Here is a 24,621-nt window from a genome sequence, read left to right as displayed (position 1 = left end):
AAACAAAATGAGTCCATCTCCTGCCCTCCCCTGCTATCTCTGTCCTATTTTCTCTCAGGCAAGGAAGTGTTTGCCAAAGCCTTGTGCCAGTTGCCCTGTGGTTTAGCCTTTAAACTGGATTAAAATACTGGGCAGACACAGGCAAGGGGATGGGAGGGGGCGAGAGGGACAGAGTTAAGGGCAGGGCACCAGAGGCAGATAGTCAAGGGGGCAAATCACAATGTTGGAGACAAGCAGTGCAGTCGACACGTGTGAGACAGACAGAAAGAAATGGGGTTGTGTAAGGAAGGACAGAGCAAAACGGAGGACAAGTGGACAAGTGGATTACAATGGAAAACAAATAGCAATAAAAAACAAAGATGAAAAGAATAGAGGTGAAAGACAGATAAGGAGGGAGGGGAAAAAACATTGTGAAATCTATTATCTTACACAATATACTGTATACAGTGTGTGTGTGTGTGTGTGTGTGTGTGTGTGTGTGTGTGTGTGTGCATCAACACAAGTGTGTGTAGGAGGCAGCTTGGGTCCTCCATCAGTGTGACAGCGTTCCTTGGCACAGTGAGGAGAAATAACTGGCTGTCTGAGATCAAAAGGATAAAGAACACAAGATGCACTCACAAGACGCCCGAACGGCAGACAGCCTCCAAATAAATACTGCAGCCTGCTATAGACGATTTGTCCAAATATGTTCCTCCTCCGAACAAAGAGAACCAATTTCCATCTCTCCTGAAGGAGTCCGCTCTCTTTCTCTCTTTCTCTTTTTTCCTTGTTCCCTCCCTCCCCCTTGTTTACCATCACACCCTCTCTCACCGCTCAGCTTGCCCTGCCGTTGACTGCCCCCTGAGGTCACTGCACTTCCAATCTCCGCTCCGACATCTCTGTGGTGCCCCATGCAGTGTATGGAGATGCACAGGGAATATTTTTGCTTTTAATTCCCTGCATTAATTCACTGATTTCATTTACAAACAGAGTAAAACCACACATGCAGTTGGGCTACTTCAAGACCAGCACCTACAGGGTTAATTTAGTGGTTATTTGGTGACAGTTCCACAGTTTTTTTTTTTTTTTTCATTTAGGAATAACTCAAGGAGGAGATGCAATTTATGACTGCAATAGCAAGCTTTGGCAACACATGTGTCACCCATTGATTCTGTTTTGGTTTGCCAGAAGCTTAAGATTTGTCAATGAGGGACTCACTGCAGTCATGTGTGGTATATAATATATATATATAGTTTAAGGATTGAGTCTAAAAACAAATTGCGTTGCAGTCGACCAATGAAACAGCACCATGAGGTTGCACAGTTTCCAGTAGATTAGAACAAAAGCCTTCAAACATTAACCCTCCCCTTTTAATCTGGCAAGGGACAACAAATCCTTGTTTTGAGCTGATGAGGGTCATGCTGTCCAGAACCCCCCCCCCACCCCGTCCCCCGTCCCCCGTCCCCCAAAAGCTCCCTGATGAGAGAGAGCCAAAGGGGAAGCCTCTGATAGCAGGCTGACTAAGAGGGTACACGTGAGGGGAGACAGCGCTAAGGCATCCCCTTCCATTAAACCTGTAGTGTCCATTGGAGTTACTGTTCAGTCCCTGTTCAGTTCGACTAGCATTGCATAAACTTTCCTGAGGAAATGCTGTAAATGTTTTGCATTAATCTATGTATAAATAGACGAATGGGCATGAGAGTAACAGTCAAAGTCTACATCTGACATGGTTGGAAATGCAAAATTGTTGGAAATGTAAACAAAATAATAATTTGGATAAATAGTTTAAATCTGTTAAATTAAGAATGGATAAACATGTCCTCAAGTATTCCTTTCTATTAAACACGGCTTAGCTTTCAGGTGATCAGGTGGCAATTTTCAGGACCATGCATTACGTATTGTGTAGCATGCATTAACAGCTATCGATACCTGTTCCTGACTAGTTATATAGTCTAATGGTGAATGCCTCTGATTGGCTGGAATGGTTATACCTGTGACGCATAAGGATGTAAAATGTAGTGCATTGTTGAACGTGAAGTAAAGAAGCGGGCTGTTGCCTTGTTCATGAATAGTGTGCTGGTCTCTGATATTTTCCACCATGCCAATAACACTACATACTGAGATAGTGGAAAACATTTTCTTTACTGCAGAATTACGTTGCCAAAAACTATATCCTATATCTTTCAAGGATTTGATTATAAACTGTTTTTTTACCTGCAGACATAACATTTCTTAATGTTGATGCCCATGTGTTCAGCTCAGTTTCCAAAAACTTATCAGACCTAACAGACCATCTACATGTAATGGAAGTCAGTGTAATGCCCTTAAGAGCAAACACAGGGAATTCACTCAAAGATAAGACCTCAATCCTGACGGGTTGGAGGGATGTTGTCAGACATGATTGCTACAGCTCCGAGCAACAGAGCAATGGGGCGTCTATTTCATTTTTTTTTTCTTAAAAAAAAAACAAAAAACAAAAAACAAAACAACACCAGAGTGTTGGTTCAGTGGTTCAACACAGAACAGGAGAAGGGCCCAGCGGTCTGAAATTTTAATGAGCCCACATCAATTGCTGTTCAACCAAATTGCATTCCACTCCAATTCGCGACAGGAAAATCCACACCAGCATGAACAAGACAAATAAAGTATTTTTCCTCTAGAGTCGGTACCCGCTGTGATAGAGATAAAAACAGGGAGAGAGAGGGAGAGAGAGAGAGAGGACCACAGCCTATTGACAGTAAGCCTAACCCAGGGAGAGGGAGAGGCTGGGTGTAGACTTGGGCCAAGTACTTGTGGCCCACATCACAGCACGTGGGCCCCTGCTAATACAGTACATGTTAATCCCCCCACACACAATGACCTCAATCCGTTAAATGTGTCAATATATTAGCTGATGCTCCAGATTATGGGGTCACTGCAATGATAGCGTCGGCTGAGCTATGTCTTTCACTATGTTGTTCAAAAATGAATATAAATGGATTGACGTAGGCTGGACCGCGCCTGGGTGCACATACCCCCCCCCCCCCCCCCCCCCCCGCCCCCACACACACACTCTGTCGTTATTTTTGCCACAAAGTAGACTTTGTAGACTTTAGTTGATGAAAGAAGTGACCATATGGTCAAGAAAAACCCCTGCAGGACCATGTTTGAATTTCTGTATCTCTCCATCCTGCTCCAAAACTAAATGATTTCATACAGCTGTGTCCCTCTGCTCTGCCCACAACTAACTGTAAGGGTGCACTCCCTAATTGGATAAAGATGGAAATCTTTTTCAGTGCTCTCTATAATGCAAAATGGTCAGGCATTAGCTTCTAATATGCAGAAATGTGACATAACATTTTTGAGAATGTCCTTGAGTTCTTCACAATGGTGCATTGGTTTGCATCAGAGCCGTCTCTGGTTTGCATTCATACTCTGAAATGGAATACAGGACATCTGTGGGCAGGATTCTTTTTGACAGCCAGGGGGTGAAAGAGCAGCGCTACATTCTGAACAATGACGGCAAACACATCCGAGGTATGGCGTCTTCAGGGGAGCCTGCACAGAAACGCAAGGAAAAAAATAATAATTCTGCAGAGTGTCTGGTCAGAATGAAAGAGATGGGGCACAGCAGTTTTCCAATTTATTCATTTTTGCTTTGAATCCATCAATGCCACTTTTGAAGCTCAGAACATCAGATTATCTAGGTAGCTGCTACATTTTTTCTCTCTCTCTCTCCCTCTCTCTATCTCTCGCTTTACTCCTTATGCTCGGAGGCAATTTAAAGACAGGCTTCTGCTGCGGCTGTCTGGGAGAGAGATCTATCTGGGCCTGTTGCACTCTGGGGGAGGTAGAGGTGCGGGCGGCCATTTCGGCTCCAGCGTGGCTTCTATCGGCTAACAGGGAAGGGAGCACTGTGGAGATTTCTCCCCTTTCTCCCCCCTTTCTCTCCCTCCCTCTCTCTGCATTCCAACTGTTTGTATGGGACTGACTGACATGCAGGTCCCCAGTGAGTTCACAGCCCAGATAAGGACTCGTGAAGCTGGGGCTTCAATCAGGGGAACCTCAGCGCTGCTACGGTTGGAGGAGGAAATTGTCGGAAAGAAAATATGACAGTGCAGCTTTGAGTTTTCAGATCCTTGCAGATCGACACTTTCAAATTGAGATTTCCTGGCTTCTGGTAACCATGGGTAAAACTGAAAAGAAAATCTGCGGATGCTTTTGAAAAAAGGTCGGTATGCTCAATCTTTTCTAAGATAAAACATACTGGTGGTTAAGTGGCGGGCAGAGAGAGACAGAGTGGCCACGGTTAAGATGCACGTGTCATCGCAGCTTGACAGATACATCTCCTGACCTTTTGTGATTAAAAAAAGACCACATGGAAAGATGAAGTTGTCTTACAGGTTTATTGGTTCAGGCAGGGGATGCAAGAGCGGGTTCCGTTTGTTTATGCACACAGGGGCTGATTATCCCCCCCCCCCCCCCACCCCCCCTGCCATAATAAAGCAAAAAATACACTGTGACTGCCTACCCACAGCCAGGAAGCACCCTCATTTCCATACAGCATTAGAACTCCTGTGGTGAGGAAAATGTCACGCCTCATGAATTCAAAACTTTCTTTTGAAACATTTTTATGATTTTTTTTTTGTTCCCTGGGTGATGTCGTTTTAGCAAGGAGAAAGGACATTATTTAACAAAAGGTGAATATCCACAGAATATTAATAATTCTTATCAACATTACACATAAAATTAAATTCATATCTATATGCATTTACATTCCATATTGACAGAAACATGCAAGGATACTTTCGTAACAAGCATATACATATAAATGATTAATCTCATATTTTCTCTCATTATAAACTCTAAGGTTTAGTGCTAAAAAATGTACAAAATATGAAATAAATAAAACACATATAAAACTGTGCGGTGGAACTATTGTAGCGTTTGCATTTCTTATTTACAGTCCAACTCTTCCACTCCAGCTGCTGCTTGCCTGTCTCTAGCTCTAACCTCATTTAATTAGTGATGGAACACAGTTTGCATAGATGAGTGTTGAGTAGACACACACACACGCACGCACACACGCACGCACACACGCACGCACAGACACGCACACGCACGCACGCACGCACGCACGCACACACACACACACACACACACACACACACACACACAGGGACCCTTGAGGTATTCTGAAGACTTTTGTAATACTATCAAATACAGAAAGTTTCAATGTGTAGGCTCCCACATAAAACATTAAGAAAACAATTACACTCAACAGAGATAGTGATCAGCGTCTCCATAGTCTTTAATCACACACACACACACACACACACACAAAGCCCTTAAATATCCTCTATCCCTGGATGTGTGGTTTGGCGGTGGGGTACGGGATGTCAGGGAGGGGCCCCCCTTTCGGCTCGTCGTAGTTGGCCACGGGCGCGGCCCAGCTGACCTCCATGCCGTTCCTCTTGAGCGCCGCCAGGTGTTTGATGTCCAGCGTGGTGAAGGTGGTGAACTGGACCTGGTTCCTCTTGCTGGTGGGCGAGTGCAGGGGCTCGGTGCGCACCGGCTTGGCCAGCAGCGTGGCCGAGCGGCTGGTCACGGAGTCCGTCCAGCAGGGCTGCGTGCTGCTCCGGCGGCCCAGGGTGGCGGTCCGCTCGGGGGGCGGCGGCATGCTGTTGCCGGGGGGCGCCTCCATGGGCTGGTGGTGGTGGTGGTGGTGGTGTTGAGGCGGCTCCGGGTGAGGGTGGCCCTGGCAGGCCTGCCTGGCGACGGTGGCGGCTGCGGGAGGCGGCGGCGCGGGAAGCCTGCCTGGGTCCGAGGACGTGCTCAGCCGGACCCAGTGGTGGCGGTGCTCGCGCGGGTCCTGCGTCTGCACGGGCGTCTTCTTGCCGTGCGAGCGCAGCCCGTAGGTGGCGCAGTTGAGCAGGAAGCCCAGGATGGCCAGGCAGGAGACGCCCACCAGCGCGTAGATGCAGATCTCCAGGTCACTGAAGGCCACGCCGAACGCACGGATCAGGTCACTGCTCTCCACCGCTGGGGGCTCCTCGGTGGGCGTCCCCCCCTCCTCCTCCTTGGGCACCTCGGCCACCTTCTTCCTGAACATGTCCCGCTGAGACGGTCCCTCGGGACCGAAGTGAGAGATGGAGTTCATCAGCAGGTTGCCCATCTCTTTCCTGACCCCACTGCCTTGCCCCTGCATGGACACCGTGGTGGTGGAGCCGATGGTCTGCGCGGTGGAGATGGCCACTTCACCCATGGCCTCCTGGAGGGTGGAGGTGGTGCTCAGCTCTCTGACCCTGGAATCGCGTAGCACGGCCTGGGTGTAGACGTCCAGAGGCACGGCCCTTGGGGAGGTGAGCGCCTGCTTGACCTCTCGCTCGGGCAGCTTGGCATCGCCGCCAGGCTCTCCAGCCGCCACTCTACCCGTTCCGCTCCCCGTCTTTCCCGTGGCCTCGGTGCCCCCCTCCTCGTCCGGTGGCAGGAGCTTGACCCGCACGGCGCCGCTGCCCACCGCCAGCTTGCTCTTACGCTTGGACTTCTGGCACGCCTCGCAGATGCCCAGCTCGACCCGCAGCAGTGACCCCTGGCCGTCGCCCTCCGCCACGGCCGAAAGCTGTGGGTGCGGGCCCTGTCGCACGGTCGCCACACTCTCGTCTAGCGAACTCGCGCTCAGGGTGTAGCCGCTCGGGTCGAAGAGGTCGAGGGAGGTCAAGGAGCCGTCGCTGAATTGCACCCAGGGGCTGATGAGCGCTTCCTGAAAAGACAGTGGGAGAAGAGGATAGGAGAGGAGAAGAGAGGAAAGGAGAGGAGAGGAGAAGAGAGGAAAGGAGAGGAGAGGAAAGGAGAGGAGAGGAGAAGAGAGGAGAGGAGATGTAAGGAGAGGAGAGGAAAGGAGAGGAGATGTGAGGAGATGTGAGGAGAGGAGAGGAGAGGTGAAGAGAGGAGAGGAGAGGAGAGGAGAAGAGAGGTGAGGAGAAGAGAGGAGAAGAGAGGTGAGGAGAAGAGAGGTGAGGAGAGGAGAGGAGAGGAGAGGAGAGGAGAGGAGAGGAGAGGAGAGGCACATTGGAACACTGTCTGTGAATAAAGTCTGCATCCATAATACATCACAGGTACACGGCTAATGCATTATGAATTGAAGTGGGAGATTCTTCTCATCTTGCTGCAGGTAACAATGAAGAGAGAAACAAGACACAGTGTAACCTCTGCTTGTAAAACATTACGTTTTTACTGTCAGAATGCATGACGATGCCAATCCTCTCTCTGAGGCACTACAAACCTGATTGCTGATTTCAAACTGATTTTATAAAGACATGCTTAGTCATCATCAAGGACTTATTGCTTTTGACTGTTTTTATGTTTTTATGTTGTTTTTTTTGGGGAAGGTTTGCAAAAGTTGTTATAAAGTTCACGAGGGAAGTTTCTGTGACACACAATTGTCTGAAAGCAGGCTTGAGTCTGTCCAGGAAGACATGGCCACCTGTTATTGGCCGAATGCTGACTGGACAGTAATCCTACAGATCATTTCCTCCTAATCAAATCCTGCCGGCACTGATGCACAGCAAAACAGAGAGAGGCTGCCTAGGCTGTCGGAACAACAGGAAATGACTGTTAATCTCTGCGTAATTAGCTCTCAGTATACTCTGCCATACGCTCAGCCCCACACGAAAAACAAGCATGCGCACACACACACACACATACACACACACACACACACACTCAAACACACATACTCTCTCACACACACACACATACACACACACACACATACACACACAAACACACACACTCACACACACACACACACACACACACACACGCACACACACACACAAACACACGCATGCATGCACACCCACCCAGGCACCCACACACAGAAAACACAGCTGCAACTCAATTCAACATATAAATATGAAATACTATAGCAAGTAGCAGTGGTGGCAATAGTGCAGAAAGTGTTTGAGATGACAAAGGTACTGATGATGGTGATGGCCCAGATGATGGTGATGAGCATAATGGTGATGATAGTTGTAGGGGTGATGAGGACGTTTGCCCAGGCTGTGATGGTGGTCACAATGATTGCCGTGATGATAAGGGGAACAGTGGGGTGCAGGAAGCAGAGAGCTCACACACACACACACACACACACACACACACACACACACACACTCATGCATGCACACCCACCCAGGCACCCACACACACACACAGGAAGAAGAAAAAAAAGAAAACACAGCTGCAACTCAATTCAACTCCAGGGATCAATATTTATGTATTAAAAAATCAATTTGACCGAGACACCAGAGGGGACCAGCGCACAGTAATTACTACCACACGTTGTATTACAAACTCCGCACCACCACGAGCTACGCCCCCGCTGTACGCTCCACGCTCCGCTGCAGCCACCGGCTGTCCCATGCTCCGAGGTGAAATGCATTATGCATTAACCAGAGCCATCGCATAAACAAACAGGCCTCGCTCGCCGGGCTCTAATAGCCTGGCATCGACTGGGCCCGGCTCAGGGGCCGGCCATATTGTCCCGCTGATCCGAATCGGCTGTCATCTTTTGAGAAAGGGATTTGAGCGGGTCCTCGGTCACAGGGAACGTGGCCACTCCTGCATTAATCTCGGAGGCTTGTTTTATCAAGTGACAGCGGGAAGCTTTGCCGTGACACACAGACAAGCTTTGGGACAGGACTCGATGCTTTAGTGCCAAGCACTGCATGGAGACTGGGCTATTGTTGTTGTTGTTGTTGTTGTTGTTGTTGTTGTCGTCCCCCTCCCCGATGTATCACAGTAAGCGCCTGTTTATTTTTGCCACACTGGGCACCTTTTAGGCCATCTGCACCAACATGTTCCATCTCCATGCAGGGTTTGATTTGGAAGCTATATCCACAAGAGATTATGGGTTTTTTTTTGCTATCCTAAACTGGGTCACTCTTCATGTGTCAAAAAGCAATTGTTTATATTCATTTTGTGTGAATAAATGGAACAATATTTGGGTCTCTCTAAAACATTGATGAAACGCTATTGAAATAAAAAAATATGTCATCATATTGCTAAATGCGGTACAGCAACATGGGCGTATGGGAGTATACTTAGTGGGCTGTGGTGGAGGAGACGCACCTGTTTGGGGCTCTGCATGAGTTCCTGTGTGGTAGCCGTGGCAACGATGGCCCTGTTGCTCCCGGGGCTGAGCTGCAGGTTGAGGGAGAGGCCAGAGACCAGCTGCACCCCCAGCTCTGTGATGGACACTTTATCGTCCAGGACCCGCACCATCCTCTCGGCCAGCACCGAGTCCGACAGGGGAGACATCACCTGCTCAACACACACACACACACACACACACACACACACACACACACACACACACACACACACACACATGCTTAACCCAAACTGTAGGCTTGCATATTATAAAACACCATAACCAATACATACACACAAACATGCACGACCACACACTATCATATATCACTATCACTATCATATACATGATAAGAATATAAAACACACACACACACACACACACACACACACACACACACACAGACACTCACACACACACACACTATCACGTACCTGTACAGTGGTCACTCCCACAGATCTCCCGGCCAGCACAGTGTCTGCCTGCAGCCGTGCCACTGAAGCGTCGGCCACACGCATAGAGCCCTGGACCAGCCGTGTCACATCCACCTGCCAGTCCGGCCCCAAGAAGTAGGCCGGAGGGTTAACCACTGACCCAGATGTGGGGTCATCGCCATCGGCCAGGAAGGGCGTGAGCACGCGGATGCGCGCGTGCTGGTACTGCAGCATGCAGCCGCGGCCCTTGCGGTCCTCCTCTTCCTCGCTGTCGGATCTGAGGAGGAGGAAGATGAAGATGAAATAGTGGTGAGTGTGCCGTGACAAATCAGCAGAGAAGCATTATGAGTCGTCTGTACTACTGTATGCTGTTTAATTTATTTATGCTATTTTACTTACTTAACATTTTTACATCATGAGACTTTCCTGAAAATATTGAGCGCAAAAGTTCATCTCAAAACAAAGCATGAAAATCTCAAGCCTTTGATGATAATTTTGATACCACAGATTAATAGAGACCCAGCCAGACCAATAGTATGAAAAATCCGGAACAGAGTTAATTTACAATGATGCACAATATTGGAATATTGGACATAATGTTCTATTCCACTTTCTCTCACCTTCAAAGCATGAAAACCCACTCTAGCCTAACCTACAGCAGATATATAAACACTAGTTTTCTTTTTGGTTAGTATGTCTTTTGACAAAAATACAGCATCATAACGCCTTCATTTCCTTTAGGATTGGGCAGGATATTAAGAATGGATTGCCCTGAGGCAGATGGCTGTTTTATCAGGCGCATGCTTAGATTCCAAATTTGCTGAAATAGCCAGCCAATAGTTCTGGCTTTCTGCTCCTGCGCTGTCCTACAAATGCTTGTGACACGTGAGCCATGTTGCTGGCGTCGAGAAAAAAAAATGAACCGGTCGCTGAAAAAGCAGCGGAAATGTCCAAGGAAAAGCCACTGATCATGGTACTGTTGAGCTCCTGGATTACTAGGCCTTACACTGACCCATAACAGTCAGGAATAGGAAGTGTAAGCTTTGATGATTACAACAATATAAGTCGATGGGGGAGAAAATCCCGTCCGTCCATTGTGAGAATCAACTTCAAGGGGGTTAAATCCCACAGGCTTGAGGACATGTCACCACGCTAGGTCAACTGTAAGACCATTTAGAGACCGTTTATCACAGCAGATATGTATTACCCTGGAGGAAAGTTCTTGTAAACAAGCATGCAGTACACGACACAAACACCCACCCACCCACCCACCTCCCAGCCTTCAAAGCGCCCCAACTATGGATCTCTGAGGCGGGGATAAAAACTGTGGCTTCTCCTGGCCCTGGTCCCTGTGATTAAAAGCAATGGATGATCATTTCCTCTTTACTTTCTGATCACGGTCAATAAAATCACTGATCTTTTAACCCTTGAACCCTGTGATCAAACGCGCATTAGTGGCCCTCCATATTTTGTATTAATTTCCATTCAGATTAGGGCTGTTGGTAAACTGAGGGGGAGGTTTAGAGGCAGGATGAACATGCATAAATAAGGGATTTTAGGAGCTGTTGTTGAACATGATTCATAAGCATACTTAGTGCAGAACCACACTGATCCACATCGTGCAGATCTTTAAATAAAGCATTACGTGGAAACTATCCAAAACTGGACACACAAGCATTAAGCATTAGTTATATCCTGCACTTGTATTCAGGGGGCAAAAAGGAGAGAGATGTTACGAGCCAGAAGCGATCTTCAAACTTGGTTGAGCCTCATCATCTATACTCATTTTTCACAAACGACTGTTTCATATGAATCATTAAATGGCGGTATTGGAACATATGACAGTGCATTACTCGAATCCATATCTTGTAAGGACATCTGAAAAAGTGGGATATATTAAGATTAAAAACATTCATCATATCACATAACATCCTAAAATAGAATGGGTTCCCCCTCTCTGTTTTAGAGATGTGCCTTTCTGGGATTGATGCTATTTCATATTTCATGTCACTGCCAGAACTGATCAAAAGAAGGAAAGTGTGATTAATTTTCCTCACAGATTACCTCTGTGATCTCCGAACATGACTCGCTTTACTGAGCACGACACCAAAATGTCCTGTATAAATAGTTGAAGTGATGATGCGTAATCTTAATTAAACGACCCTTGAGTGAAATCACCCTTCAGGACATACCTAAATCACTTAGTGTATCAGCAGCTCGGTAATGAATGAGTAATGAAAGTACTCTACTTCAGCTGAATCTATTAACTGGCATACGCTGCTTGACTCATACATATGCACAGCTTCAGGTTGGCAGCAAATGCAACCCCCCCCCCCCCCCCCAAAAAAAAACCTCACAAGTCAAATGGAATAGTTGCTCTTAAATGCACACTGCAGGTTGTCATTTCAAATTAGCGATGAAAACATCAAAACAGTACTACTGATAAATAGACAAATTGCTGAGTAAATACTAATTTTATGATCTGCACACTGACAATCTAGAGGCGCTAATTGAAGTGAACGTCTTGGTGCTCTTTGTGTTTGAAAGTACGGGCATGAACAAGATTAAATCAGTGGACGAGGGGGGAAATTAAATGGATCTGTAATTAAAACACACTGTAGGCTCCTGTCCTCAAATGATCTGGCCAAATATTTCTGGGATAGTCCAACTTAGGAGACTTTACAGATAGTTGGCTGGAATTAAAGTTCAGAGTTTCAACATCACCTTAACCCAGTGGTTCTCAAAGTGTGGGGCGGGCCCTACTAGTGGGGAATAGAGACATGACAGATGGGGCTTTTCTTTTCTGACAAGGAAGATCATAGATTCAAAACAAAATAGCCACACAAACATAGGAGTAGTGAACAGGTCGACATAAAAATTTAAAAAACATCTGATCCGGTGGAGCCAAAATGCATTGAAATGCATGAAAATGCATGAAAATTCCTCACCTCTAAAGTGGGGAATGATAGAAAAAGTTTGAGAACCACTGCCTTAACCAAACCCAATCCCTAAACGTAACCAAATGCTGTTAACAGAGTGTCAACGGGTTCATTTGGTTGTAGTTTTAGATAGAGACCATCCAAATAAAGTGTCAAGTCTGCTTACCTCCTCTGGCTGACTGCTGAGACAGGCACCCTCCAGCCCTTGATCTGGCTGAGCTCGGAGTCGGACAGCTCGATGTGCAGCGGCAGGCGAGGCATCCACACGCTCACCTCCAGCTGGGCGCTCAGGTAGCTGTAGGTGAAGTTGACCAGCATCTGGACGCGCCCGCCCGTCTCCTTCCCGTCCATGTAGACGAAATCACATCTCTCGGACACCTGAGGAAAAAAAAAGGACAAAAAAAAGTGTTGCAAGTGTTATGCCCAGAGGTCATTTACCCAATGCCAAGCTTTTCATAAAAAAAATGTTGCTGAATAAATGCATAGGAAACTAAACGAGAGTGGAGGTGACCTTGACGGGGAGGTGAAAGGGCCGCGGAGCAGAGAGCATCTGCAAACAGCACTCTGCTCCAGGTCTCTGAAGCTTAATGGAAAACAAGGAGGATGTTTGAACGTGCTTTAATTAAGAGAGTAAACTTCACAGCGGCAGCAGCGGCAGGATTTGTTAGTGCTGTCAGGACCCAGAATTAGACAAGCGGAGAGAGAGTGTGAGTGAGTGAGTGAGTGTGAGAGACAGAGAGAGGATGAGAGAGAGAGAGAGAGAGAGAGAGATGAAGAGAGAGGGAGGCACAGAATGGAACCATGTTATCTCTCCCACAGAGTCTGGCAAGTTTATGCTAATCTGAGAGATGAAGGGAGGGAAGGAGGGAGGGAGGGAGCGAGGGAGAGGTGGAGGGGAGGTGATGCTCAGGCGCGATATCCAATGTGTCATTTTTGTAATCCGTCTCTGATGGCTGCTGTCTGCGACCGTGCCGTGCTCCAGTGATCATAGTACACGCCCCCGAAGCGGCGGATGCGTGCGCTGGGCCCCCTCAGTCACAGCAATCATTAAAACTCCATTAGCTCTCACCCACCATTATCACCCACCTCCTGCACAGGTACACTCCTATTTATGAGGGGGGCGAGTGTGTGTGTGTGTGTGCGTGAGTGTGTGTGTGTGTGTGTGTGTGTGTGTGTGTGTGTGTGTGTGTGTGTGTGTGTTTATGTGCGCGTGTGTGTTTGTGTGTGTGTGAGAGTGTGTGTGTAAGGTGTTAAAGAGCGCACTATGGAAACAAAGTGCCAACTTTGTTGTACATTACCTGTGGCAACCTGGCTAGTGGATTTTCAGAGATAAGTCGTTGTGATGAATCTGATGGTAAGAACTATACACGTCCCTAGACTATTACAAATATTCACTGGGTGCGTGACTCTGTGTGTGTGTGTGTGTGTGTGTGTGTGTGTGTGTGTGTGTGTGTGTGTGTGTGTGTGTGTTAGTGCGCATGTGTCCGAGCAGGTCAATTCCCAGTGCAGTAATGCACAGATATCGTCTCCTGAGGGCACTCCATAAAATAAATGATTTCTGCAACTGTGGTGAAAATTGATCCCCTACAATGACCCGTTTAGATGTGCTAAAGCTCCTCTGAAAGGGGTCAGTGGCCAGGAGAGCCAAAGCCTGTGGGAATGATCCAATAATAACTGGATAAACTTTGCCACTGCTCTTAACAGACATGCAAATAAAAGCCTGTGTGACCGGAACGGCCGGTGGAGAGTGTGGGTTAGCCATCTTCAGCCACAGGCTTTTTTTTTTTAGGCTTTTAGAGAGTTCTTTCCAGACTCTCGCTGTATTTAAATAATACATTTCCCGTTTCATTTGATTGTAGACCTCTCTCTCAGAATATTTCATATTTTTATTTGATCTATTTCTTAATATAGACTTTATATTTTATTCTTGCCTTTCTTTTCCTCTTTCCCTTTCCTTCTATCCTCACATTCCCTTCACACCTTTTCACCCTTCCTCCAAAACATCTCTGTGTCGTTTATCCCTATGAGTGTGGGTGTGTGTGAGAGAGTGCATCTGCCTGTATTCTGGACAGCTGTGACTGAGCTGTGTACTGTTAGTCCTGCAGTCCTGGACCCTTAAAGCCGCAGTTGGCAAGTCTGACAGATTGAGGGGACTTAGCCAAAATGTTGAATCTTTACAACTCTCATGCCCCTACCACCGAGCACCCTCTCATCGAGTTTGGGTTCGTCAGTGCGCACCAGACTGCACCAGAATGTGATTGACAGTCAGATCTCACACAGCCCTGCTCTGAATGGACCAGAAGAACTGGGAGCTGTGGATTTTTGCAAAACAAATAACAGGCTCTAGGTGGAGGTAGAAGTGCATTTTTTTTTTCTAAAACCGGCTGATTTATGTTGTTCTGTCGGAGCATAGTGTCAGTTTCAGTGAATATGATCAAAAAAATCTTGCCAACTGCAGCTTTAAGGGCCGTTCAGACAAAGAACGATAACTATAACGATAACTGCAAGTGACCCCGACACTGTTGCTCTTCATATCATAATCGTTATCACATTGTTTATGTGGACGTTGTCCTTCATATTAGCTAGAGTGACACTTTTTTGCTCGTTCTTGGTATGAGTGGCCCCTTAGATAGTTGTGGTGGTCCTATGTACCTTGAGGATGTCTGTGTCAGCGGACTGGCAGCTGGTGGAGTTGGTGATGTCCGTGACGGAGCCGTCTGCCTCCACTGCCAGGAGGGCCACAGGAATGGACACCCTCTTCCCCGTCAAGACGGCCGTGTTCAGGAGCTCCGTGTCCTGGAGGTAGAGAGAACGTGTCCCAGAGAACATGTAAGAAATGTAACACACACACACGCACACACACACACACACACACACACACACACACACACACACACCTTGACCATGACTTTTCATCCAAGCTTACCATGTACGTCAAGCCAAACACACTGACTTTGACCCTAAAGACAGTAGGGCCAACTTAAGACACAAAACTATGGTAGGCTTGAACAGTAAAACAGATACAAAACACAAACACAAACTCAAATGTAGGCTCACTTATATTTCTCACAATTCCTAAACACAGAGCTTCCAAACTGAACATTTTTACCATCAGTTAGCTTTCTTTCAGAGTATTTATGAGGCTGAAACAGACACTGACACACACTAATGACATTTCACCGGGGCACCTCTCTGAGAGGCAAAAGCGGTGCAATGCGGCGGGCGCCTTCTATAGATGTGGAGGCTTCTTTTAGATGGACTCCTACTGTCGGCCAGTCTCTCATAATATCAGTCTCGAGATGGCGGATTGTGTGTCTGAGCACAGACTTAAGCACACGGGCTCTGACAGATGTCCTTCAAGCTGCCCCCCCCCCCCCCCCCCCACACACACACACACACACAGACAGATGCTGTAGAAAATTCAAAGATTCTTTTGTTTTGGAGTTAAAGTCCGCCGTGACGTCGCTGCATGCTCTGCTTTTGTTGTTTCTTTGTGTTTGTTTTGTTTCCGTTGTGGTGGCTGAGTTCGCAACGACCTGCGCTTCAGTAACTTTAGATTTGGACCACCGTGTTCAATCTCCATCTTAAATAAAAGAAAATCCATTCCACAGCAACTTCTTCCAGCGAGATGGAGAACTTCTCTTTCTTTGTGGCTACACTAGCCAGTTCTACTTAACACAAAGCCATACAGTATATTGAACCACTTTTCTATTTGAGCCACATTTTTTTCTGTACAAGAACTCTGATTTGTTTCTTTCAGCACTCTTTGATTTGACATCATGTGGAACGGTGACTTTTTATGGCACTTTCACAACTAAAATAGGTCCCAGGGGCAACTCCAACAGGAACAAAAAGGACAAAACTGAAGTACAATTTCAGGCCACGGGCATGATAAAAAAGAACAACTTCAAGTCTGATTAGCACACCCTTACATTATAGGAATGGGTCAGGAAAGGTGAAGGAGATGTGAAAAAATCCCTGCAGCAGTGATAAAACATGACTCTTCAGCTTCATAGAAACCCATTGATTTTTCTTCTCATTTTCTCTCTCTCTCTCTCTCTCTACGTGTCTCCATCTCTCCCTCTCTCCATCTCTCTCTTTCTCTCCCCTCTTTGGTCGTCACGGTTAATCCTGACAGGCGTAATTTCCTGTGAATGAATGTCAATTTCATTAGCACAACGTCGGAGGGCGCCTGACCCACTCGCGTAGAGGCGCAGGAGAGATCAAAGCCCAGGGCAGGAGACAGATTTGGCAGAGGGCCTCTAGACAATTAACACGCCGACACCAACACACATCTGCTCTCTAGGCAGCCATGAATCATTTATACAAGATATTGTACTTTTATAGTGAGAACCGTCAGCCCCCGACCCTCCCTCCCCCACCACACACACACACACACATACACCACACAAGCACTCTGCACTCCACTCCTGCACTAAGGGGCATTCAATGAAAATACAATAGAGAGAAAACTATTATACGGCAATGACTTTGGCCGCCCCGAGATCCCTGTTTATGTCTCACAAACAGTCTGGCACGTCCCGCGGGGCCAGTTACAGCGCCGAGCGGAGAGGAGCCACAGGGTGGACGTGCTGGAGAGTGGAGCAGGGCTGCTGTTTTATGAGCAATGGCAGCTAACACTTAAAAACACACTCGCTCTCTCTCTCTCACACACACACACACACACACACACACACACACACACACACACACACACACACACACTGTTATAGTCACTAACTGACACACACCGTACTGTACATAGACACACACCATACATGAAAACCATTGTACTGTGTCACAAAACCAAATTCACACAAACACACACACACACACACACACACACACACACACACACACACACACACACACACACACACACCGCACACACTGTCACAGGCACTCACTGGGAGCATGCACATACACAAATGCACACATATACACTGACACACACACACACACACACACACATATAATACTGATATGCAGTACATTTAATTTAATTTACATTAAATGTAATTTATTCACACACCATAATGAGTGGAGCCAGGCCAATGAAGTCCTTTTGCGTGGTGTAAATTGTCATGCTTCCTTCATCCTTTATGTTGCCAGGCAACTCCAGACGCCATGTGATCAGCTGGCCCTCCAATTGGTCACTGAACTCTTCAGCCTCAAAATCCAGCTGCAGCACCTCCAGTAGTCCCCTGTCAATCATAGAACCACAGGGTAGACAGCTTTAACCTGTCATTCACACGTCAGCACTCCACAAACACACACACACACACACACACACACACACACACACACTCTCTCCCTGTCTTTCTCTCTCGCCCTCTCTTTCTGTCACACACACAGACGCACACACACACACACACACACACACACACACACACACTTAATACTAAGTGAAGGAATGACATCAGCAATCAAGACCTGATGCAGATTTCACACTGATTCCTTGCTTGATTACAATTTTTCTCGATTGCTTTGACCTGCTAAAAGAAACTTAGATCCACTTGGTCTTCATTAACACCTTTTTTGCACAGCAGAAGTCATCCCTTGCAAAAGTGTTCACACATTCTCATTGGGTTTACACATTTCGCACACCATTTTGCAAAAAATACAGTTTCCCTATGCTAAATAAAAGGAAAACATCTATTCACAGGTGGTAGAGATTTCTTGTCTGAATCTCTGATACACCTGTGTGAAACTCCTTTGCACAATTCTTCGAACAGGAATCATTCATTATCCATAAGAGATGCCATGTATATTCTGTGTTGCTATTTGCAAGTATGGATCCATGCACATTTTGAGAGTAATGCATTGCCTATTTGGTGAAGTACAAAAGTACAAAAGTTGTTTACTGTCGGTCTATTTCAATACTGTAACACATGCAGAATTACTGTATGCAGTAGACAGCCAGGAGACATCCAGGCCTCTAACCAGGGCACGATTCCTCCTACCTCTCTCACACACGCTGTTTGTCACAGTCAATTCTCCACAGCAATTAAAATCACTTGTTTTCAACTAAATACAATCATAACTGACAGGCATTGTGTCCCTGTTGAAATTTGAGATTCCTTGATATACTTGGCCAAAAATGGGCACTACTTGAGCACGTACTTCTGCACAAGCGTGTGTGTGTGTGTGTGTGTGTGTGTGTGTGTGTGCGTGTGCGTGTTATGAGCTGTTTATGTACTTCTAAGATCTGAGCGTGTGAAGGAATTTTCTAAGATAACTAAGCTGCATACAAGAGCCTATAATCCTGGCTGTGAGTATGGATATGAATTGTGTGGCACTTATTTTGCAAAGAATCCCATCAGAAGATGGCCTGTGGCCTGGCGCTGATGAAAGGACAGATTAGCGTGCCGTGGCTCTGTCCACAGCCAACAGCCAACTCCATCATACCTCTTCCTTTATCCTGATGAAGCTGTCAAAGCCCCTCTGTCCAGTGGAGTTAGTGGATACACGTCTGGATTACCTAAGGCTAGTCAGGGCCCGGTCATTGCAGAGACCCCCCCCCCCCACCCCTCCCATCACTCGACCCCTCCCTCCGGTCTGCCAGAAGGGATCAATGGCTGGGATTGATTTCTATCTAGTAAGATCACATGTCTGTCTGGAAAGGCATCAGAGGGTGGTAGAGAATGGGCTGTTACAGGAAATGTCAGCACATAAGTCACACTTTCATCCCTGTCAAACTGTCATGGAAGCCAAAGGGTTAAGTAACTCACAGGGGTGAACTATAGTCGCCATTCTGGGTCTCCCACTGACCCTTCATCTGCCGGACACGCAGTATCATGGCCTCCTTAGCGCATGAGATCTCCTCTAAGGCCGGCTCCTCACTGGTTAATGCGGCCAGATAAGACTTGGGAGCTGAACTCTAATCTTTCAGCCAAAGTGCGAGCCCCTAAGCCAGGATAATGCCCAGATGGATCAGGGATGAATGTTGATAAGTGGGTCGCGGGAGAGAGACAAGGGGGAGGCGCGGCAGGAGAGCTGCTGGGCTATTGTGTGCGGTCACTGCTGCTGGATAACGTGCACTGACTCATACAGTACATGTAAACATTGAAAAGATTGAAATCCACCAGATATGCCCAAATTGATATCCTTTTCCAGATACATTGCTCAAGAAATATATGTTATATTATATTATATATGTTAGAAATATATGAAAAAAGAAATATATGTTATATTATATTATATTATATATGTTAGAAATATTGCTAAAACTAGACTAATTGTAAAGACTTATGTGTGGGAGGGAATTGTTGTCTAGCACATACCGGTAGATAAAGCTAAATAATTGTATGCTATTGTATCGCATAGCAGAGGCAAAACATAACGCATTGTGTATTGTTATTTGTATATGTTATTTGACATACTGTACTGTATATTTGTATTAATTAATTTCACAAAACAATGTCACACAATGGTTGTTGTTATTGTTTACCACTACCTGTTCATTTTATCCATTATAGAAAATACAAGCAACTCTGTTTTTAAGCCTTTGCTGACCCATACAAATCAGATCACCCAAAACTAGAGGCTCTAAAAGTAAATGTCCCTTCTCTATGCATGCAGTGTTTTACGTAGCCCAAAACCAAAACACTGCATACAGTCTTGTAGCAGGACAAGCATATCATTTTAATGAGATGGTGATTTGTTTTCAGAGAAGAGAGATTAGTCTGTGATATAAAATGTCAAAGGGGAAAGACTCAACCACCCCCAACAGTGCTCTCTTGGTGTGTGTGTGTGTGTGTGTGTGTGTGTGTGTGTGTGTGTGTAAGCTCTCTGCTTCCTGCACCCCACTGTTCCCCTTATCATCACGGCAATCATTGTGACCACCATCACAGCCTGGGCAAACGTCCTCATCACCCCTACAACTATCATCACCATTATGCTCATCACCATCATCTGGGCCATCACCATCATCAGTACCTTTGTCATCTCAAACACTTTCTGCACTATTGCCACCACTGCTACTTTTATTCAAAAGATCTCCTTTCTATGATATTCAATATTTATATAGTTATTAATTAGTAGATGTGCCCTTTTATTTCTTAATAATTTAAGATGGAGCTGCTGCCCTGTCTCATGGTTCGAGGTTCATGGTTGAGAAATGGCAATGGCAGTACTGTGCGATATAAGTCATTACCACTAGACTATGAGAGAATATGAGTTATGATTAAACAGCACAAACAATTTAAAGGCCATTATTTTGCTAACACACATTTCACATGAACAAGACAACTGCGTTTGGACTGAATAAGAGATGTTTTAGATATAAAACCACTTAGCAACTGGCATTAAATCATGATCTATGGGTGCTTCATATCCTCCCAGCAAGTCATTGGCTAGAGCTACAGTAATCCTTCCATTCATTTTAATTTAATATTTGACCTTGCTTGACCTTGTGCACAATAAGTATATCTCAATTGGTTTTATAGTACATACACAACTGATGCTATTTCATCTTCATTTAACTAAAGGGCCCCCACTTGTGAAAGCAGGATGCTCGGACATCTGTTTTAAAGGAAGCGTGTAATCACAGAAAATAAACTATTTGTTGTTTTCCTTTCCCCCCCCATCTCCCAATCTGTTACTTATTCTCTCTCTCTTTCAAAAGAGTGAATACTGAACATCTGGTGCTATGGAGACCAAGAACGGTTCATCCCAGGCTTTCATAAACTTGTTAGTGATTAATTTGGAAAGGTGACATGTGTTGCCCATGGCTATAAATATAACTAGCAGAGTGGATACGAAAATTATTTCATTTAGGGGTGAGAACGAGAGTAAATGAGTGTGCGGGGATGCAAAGTCATGAGCAATCTCTCTAGACAAGAATCCATTATGTCACATACATATCACTTGGCACGTTATGAATTTCAGATCTATAGATAGCCTTTGTGGTATACATCCGTGGACTCACTCATTAACACATACACTCACACCCACAGTTACTAATGCTATAGTTCATAATTTCATTGTTAAAAACACCCTTCCTCAAAAGATGACACTCTTTCAACAATGGGTTTGAAAGACAAGACACACCACCACTCTCTCTTTCACACACACACTCACACAGATAAACAAACAGATAGACAGACAGACAGACATATAAACACTCAGACAGACAGACAGACTCACTCACTCACCTCACTCACCTCACCTCACTCACTCACACACTCACACTCACACACACACACACACACACACACACACACACACACACACACACACACACACACACACACACAAACCTGACCTTTTCCCAGACAGGGTACTCTTTTTCTGGCACACCACATAGAGGGTCTGCGGCTCGTCTTCCGCCTTGCTGGGCTCCAGAGCGATGTCCCACAGACCGGGGTCACTAGGGCGCGCCACACTGAAGGACAGACCTTTCTTCACAGTGGTCCTACAGAACACACACACACACACACACACACACAGAGAGAGAGAGAGAGGGAGAAACAGACACATGAAAACTAAGCATTGGAGCTTCTTCCCAATAACACATTTAGTTATGTGTGTATGTGTGTGTGTGTGTGTGTGTGTGTGTGTGTGTGTAGAGTGGCTGTACATGCTGTGTTTTGTTTGTCAAGAAATGTAACCTATTGCTATTTGCAAGTAAGTATATGTATGTTTTTGAGTGCATAAGTGTGTGTGTTTGTGTGTGTGTGTGTGTGTGTCTGTCTGTCTGTGTGTGTGTGTGTGTGTCTGTACACAGCATTCACCGTGTCAGCGTCAGTGCTGCAGAAGGCGCTGATGGGTGCGGGATGTTTACCTGGGTGCGGGCGGACAGAAAATCAACACAGTGCTTTGTGTGATCAGACACATCAGACAGGACTCAGACACATCTCATTCCCATCAGTGGACTCTCACACACCCTCGTTTAAGCTGCTGTCTGATTCTGAACCGCCAGTCGCACGCATAGCACACACACACACACACACACACACACACACACACACACACTGCTGGTTTAGTGTTAATGGTACGACACAGCAAACAACATACGGAGTATGATGAAAAGAGTGCAGATGTATTTACAGTACAAATGAGCTGAAGCAAATAACAAACAAAAAAGACAGAACACTATAAAAAATCAATCAATGTGTTTGAATTCAAACAGCAAAAGATTCTCAGCAATACTCTGCCGCATAACAAGCTGCCACAACCACATTGCTCTCACAACAAAGGCAGTAAAATCCTCCCTGAAATAAAGCAATTAACTAAATAGGTACAGTATATCCCAACATAAATGGGGAGCTAAACAACATACACCATTAGATAGAAACATAAGTAGAGAGACTGCAACAACCAAAACACATCTACAGGACTTCAGTAGGCACCCACAACCACCATCACAACTGCACTAACACTAACAAGCAGGGCATAAAAGTTATTGACTACAGTTTCAGCGTTACTGATCCTGCATACTAACATAAGATTACAACCTCATGTCATTTCAATTTTCTATATCAGTCTCAATAACAAAGCAACGTTCTCTCAGATAAGAGTAATTTGAGGCAGAAGAAGATGTTTTCTTTTCCTTTTGTTTTGTTTTCTTCAATTGTCTTCAATTCTCTCCGCAAAGTACTGGATACTGGCAATAGTGCTGCATGTTGCCAAGCAACACTTAAACTGATTGCAGGTCAACTCTCTAGTGTGTTGCGCCAGAAAAAAACACCCCAATGCTATATCAGCACTGATGGATGTTCCCTGGTCATTCAGACTACTTGTCCAGAGCTAACACTTGTCTAAGTGTCTGTAGAAATTCGGAGAGGGAACCTCACAGAGTCAAGATCAACTAAACCAAAGGATGAAATGCATTTTCTAGCTTTGCAGTGTATGTTGAATTAAATGTCCATAATCCCCCAGGGGCGAGTACACAGAGGGGTTGTTCTCAGGCAGCAGGAGTGATGGATTCTGCTGCATTATGACAGTGAATGACAGCAGTAACGGATGAACGGCCAATATGCAGCTTGGGGAGTGGTAGTGGTGGTGGTGAAGTGTGTGTGTGTGTGTGTGTGTGTGTGTGTGTGTGTGTGTGTGTGTATAGGTAGGGCTATAATTTCCTGCTTTCATTGCTTCTCTATCTGCTCGCGGATGCCATTCAAACCCCTCTCTTTCTTTCTCTGTCGTTTCAGCCTTGCTGTCTGCATGCCTTTTGCTCCGCGTCTGCTGCTCTACTGTACCTCCACCCAGACTGCTCCATTCCCTTTACCTGCTGCCCCCCACCACCACCACCACCACCACAAATAGTGTGGAGGATAAAAGTGCATCCCAATCTATTTAGAAGTGGAATCAAAATCTAGTGTGTTAGCCTTCCTGATATTGAAAGAGTGAAGCATAATGCTCCTCCAGCAATTGCTGGAAAACGTACATGCACAAGTTTTTCCTCGAATGGCCTCCTCGTTCTGCTTTATTCTCGGGACTCTACCTGGGGTATAACTGCATAACGGTGACATAAAAGCCAAAGGTAAAAATTAAAGCAATGTTAAAAAAAATTATCCACCCATCCAACGATCAATCCATTATCCACTCCACCACTTCTGTTCTCAGCATGAAACTCTATTCCCTGAATAAGTTATTATGGTGAAAAGTTATATAAATTAACTTTGATTTCTCATTCAAATACATCCACAGAGGCCTACCGCAAAGTACCATAAATAAATGACCTTGCACAATCTTTCATGATTTACTGCCAATAAATGAAATTATGGCTCTTAAATAACAACAAGATATGCATTTAATTAGCAGCAGAGTTTATTTTCCACTGCATTAACAGTAAGTGGGTACATGCGGGTCTGGACAAAGAAACATTATTTCCTAGTAAACAAGAGAGCGTTACTGAGACATGATAATTAGTTAGCATATTTGTGCTGGTGTGCGTGTGATTGGTGATGTGTGGTGGCATTAGGGGTGACAGCATTTGAACTCATTGCAGTCTGTTCTAAATGTTTTAAATGACAATTCATTACAAATCCAAATGTCAGCTGAGTGCTGACTGCAAAGGGGGAAAACAATCAATTTCACTTGATTACAGTAAGTGAGTTCTCACCCAACAGGGTTCCTCTGCTGTTAAATGTAAAATCAAACCAGAAAAACCTGAGGCTGAAAATGAGACTCACTG

The 24,621-nt window shown here is 45.6% G+C and overlaps 1 protein-coding gene across 3 annotated transcripts in view; it reads right to left on the bottom strand.

The window, feature by feature from the left end:
* Positions 1–5,081: 5,081 nt before the first annotated feature.
* The window catches only part of si:dkey-1d7.3 (transmembrane protein 132D), a 29,484-nt gene continuing 9,944 nt past the window's right edge, over positions 5,082–24,621 (bottom strand). The window contains exons 3-9 of one of the 3 annotated variants that reach the window (XM_042060558.1): positions 21,751–21,900; positions 17,518–17,689; positions 15,138–15,281; positions 12,652–12,863; positions 9,547–9,823; positions 9,091–9,282; positions 5,082–6,721 (exon numbers count right to left, since the gene is read on the bottom strand). In XM_042060558.1, coding sequence (XP_041916492.1) covers positions 5,318–6,721; positions 9,091–9,282; positions 9,547–9,823; positions 12,652–12,863; positions 15,138–15,281; positions 17,518–17,689; positions 21,751–21,900 — 2,551 coding nt within the window. In that variant the 3' untranslated portion in view covers positions 5,082–5,317. The remainder of the gene's footprint in view (positions 6,722–9,090; positions 9,283–9,546; positions 9,824–12,651; positions 12,864–15,137; positions 15,282–17,517; positions 17,690–21,750; positions 21,901–24,621) is intronic. The other 2 variants (XM_042060560.1, XM_042060559.1) reach the window with 2 other exon arrangements.

This window comes from Alosa sapidissima, chromosome 13, assembly GCF_018492685.1.
Source record: "Alosa sapidissima isolate fAloSap1 chromosome 13, fAloSap1.pri, whole genome shotgun sequence".
NCBI lineage: Eukaryota > Metazoa > Chordata > Actinopteri > Clupeiformes > Clupeidae > Alosa > Alosa sapidissima.
This window is presented reverse-complemented; position numbering and strand designations above follow the sequence as displayed.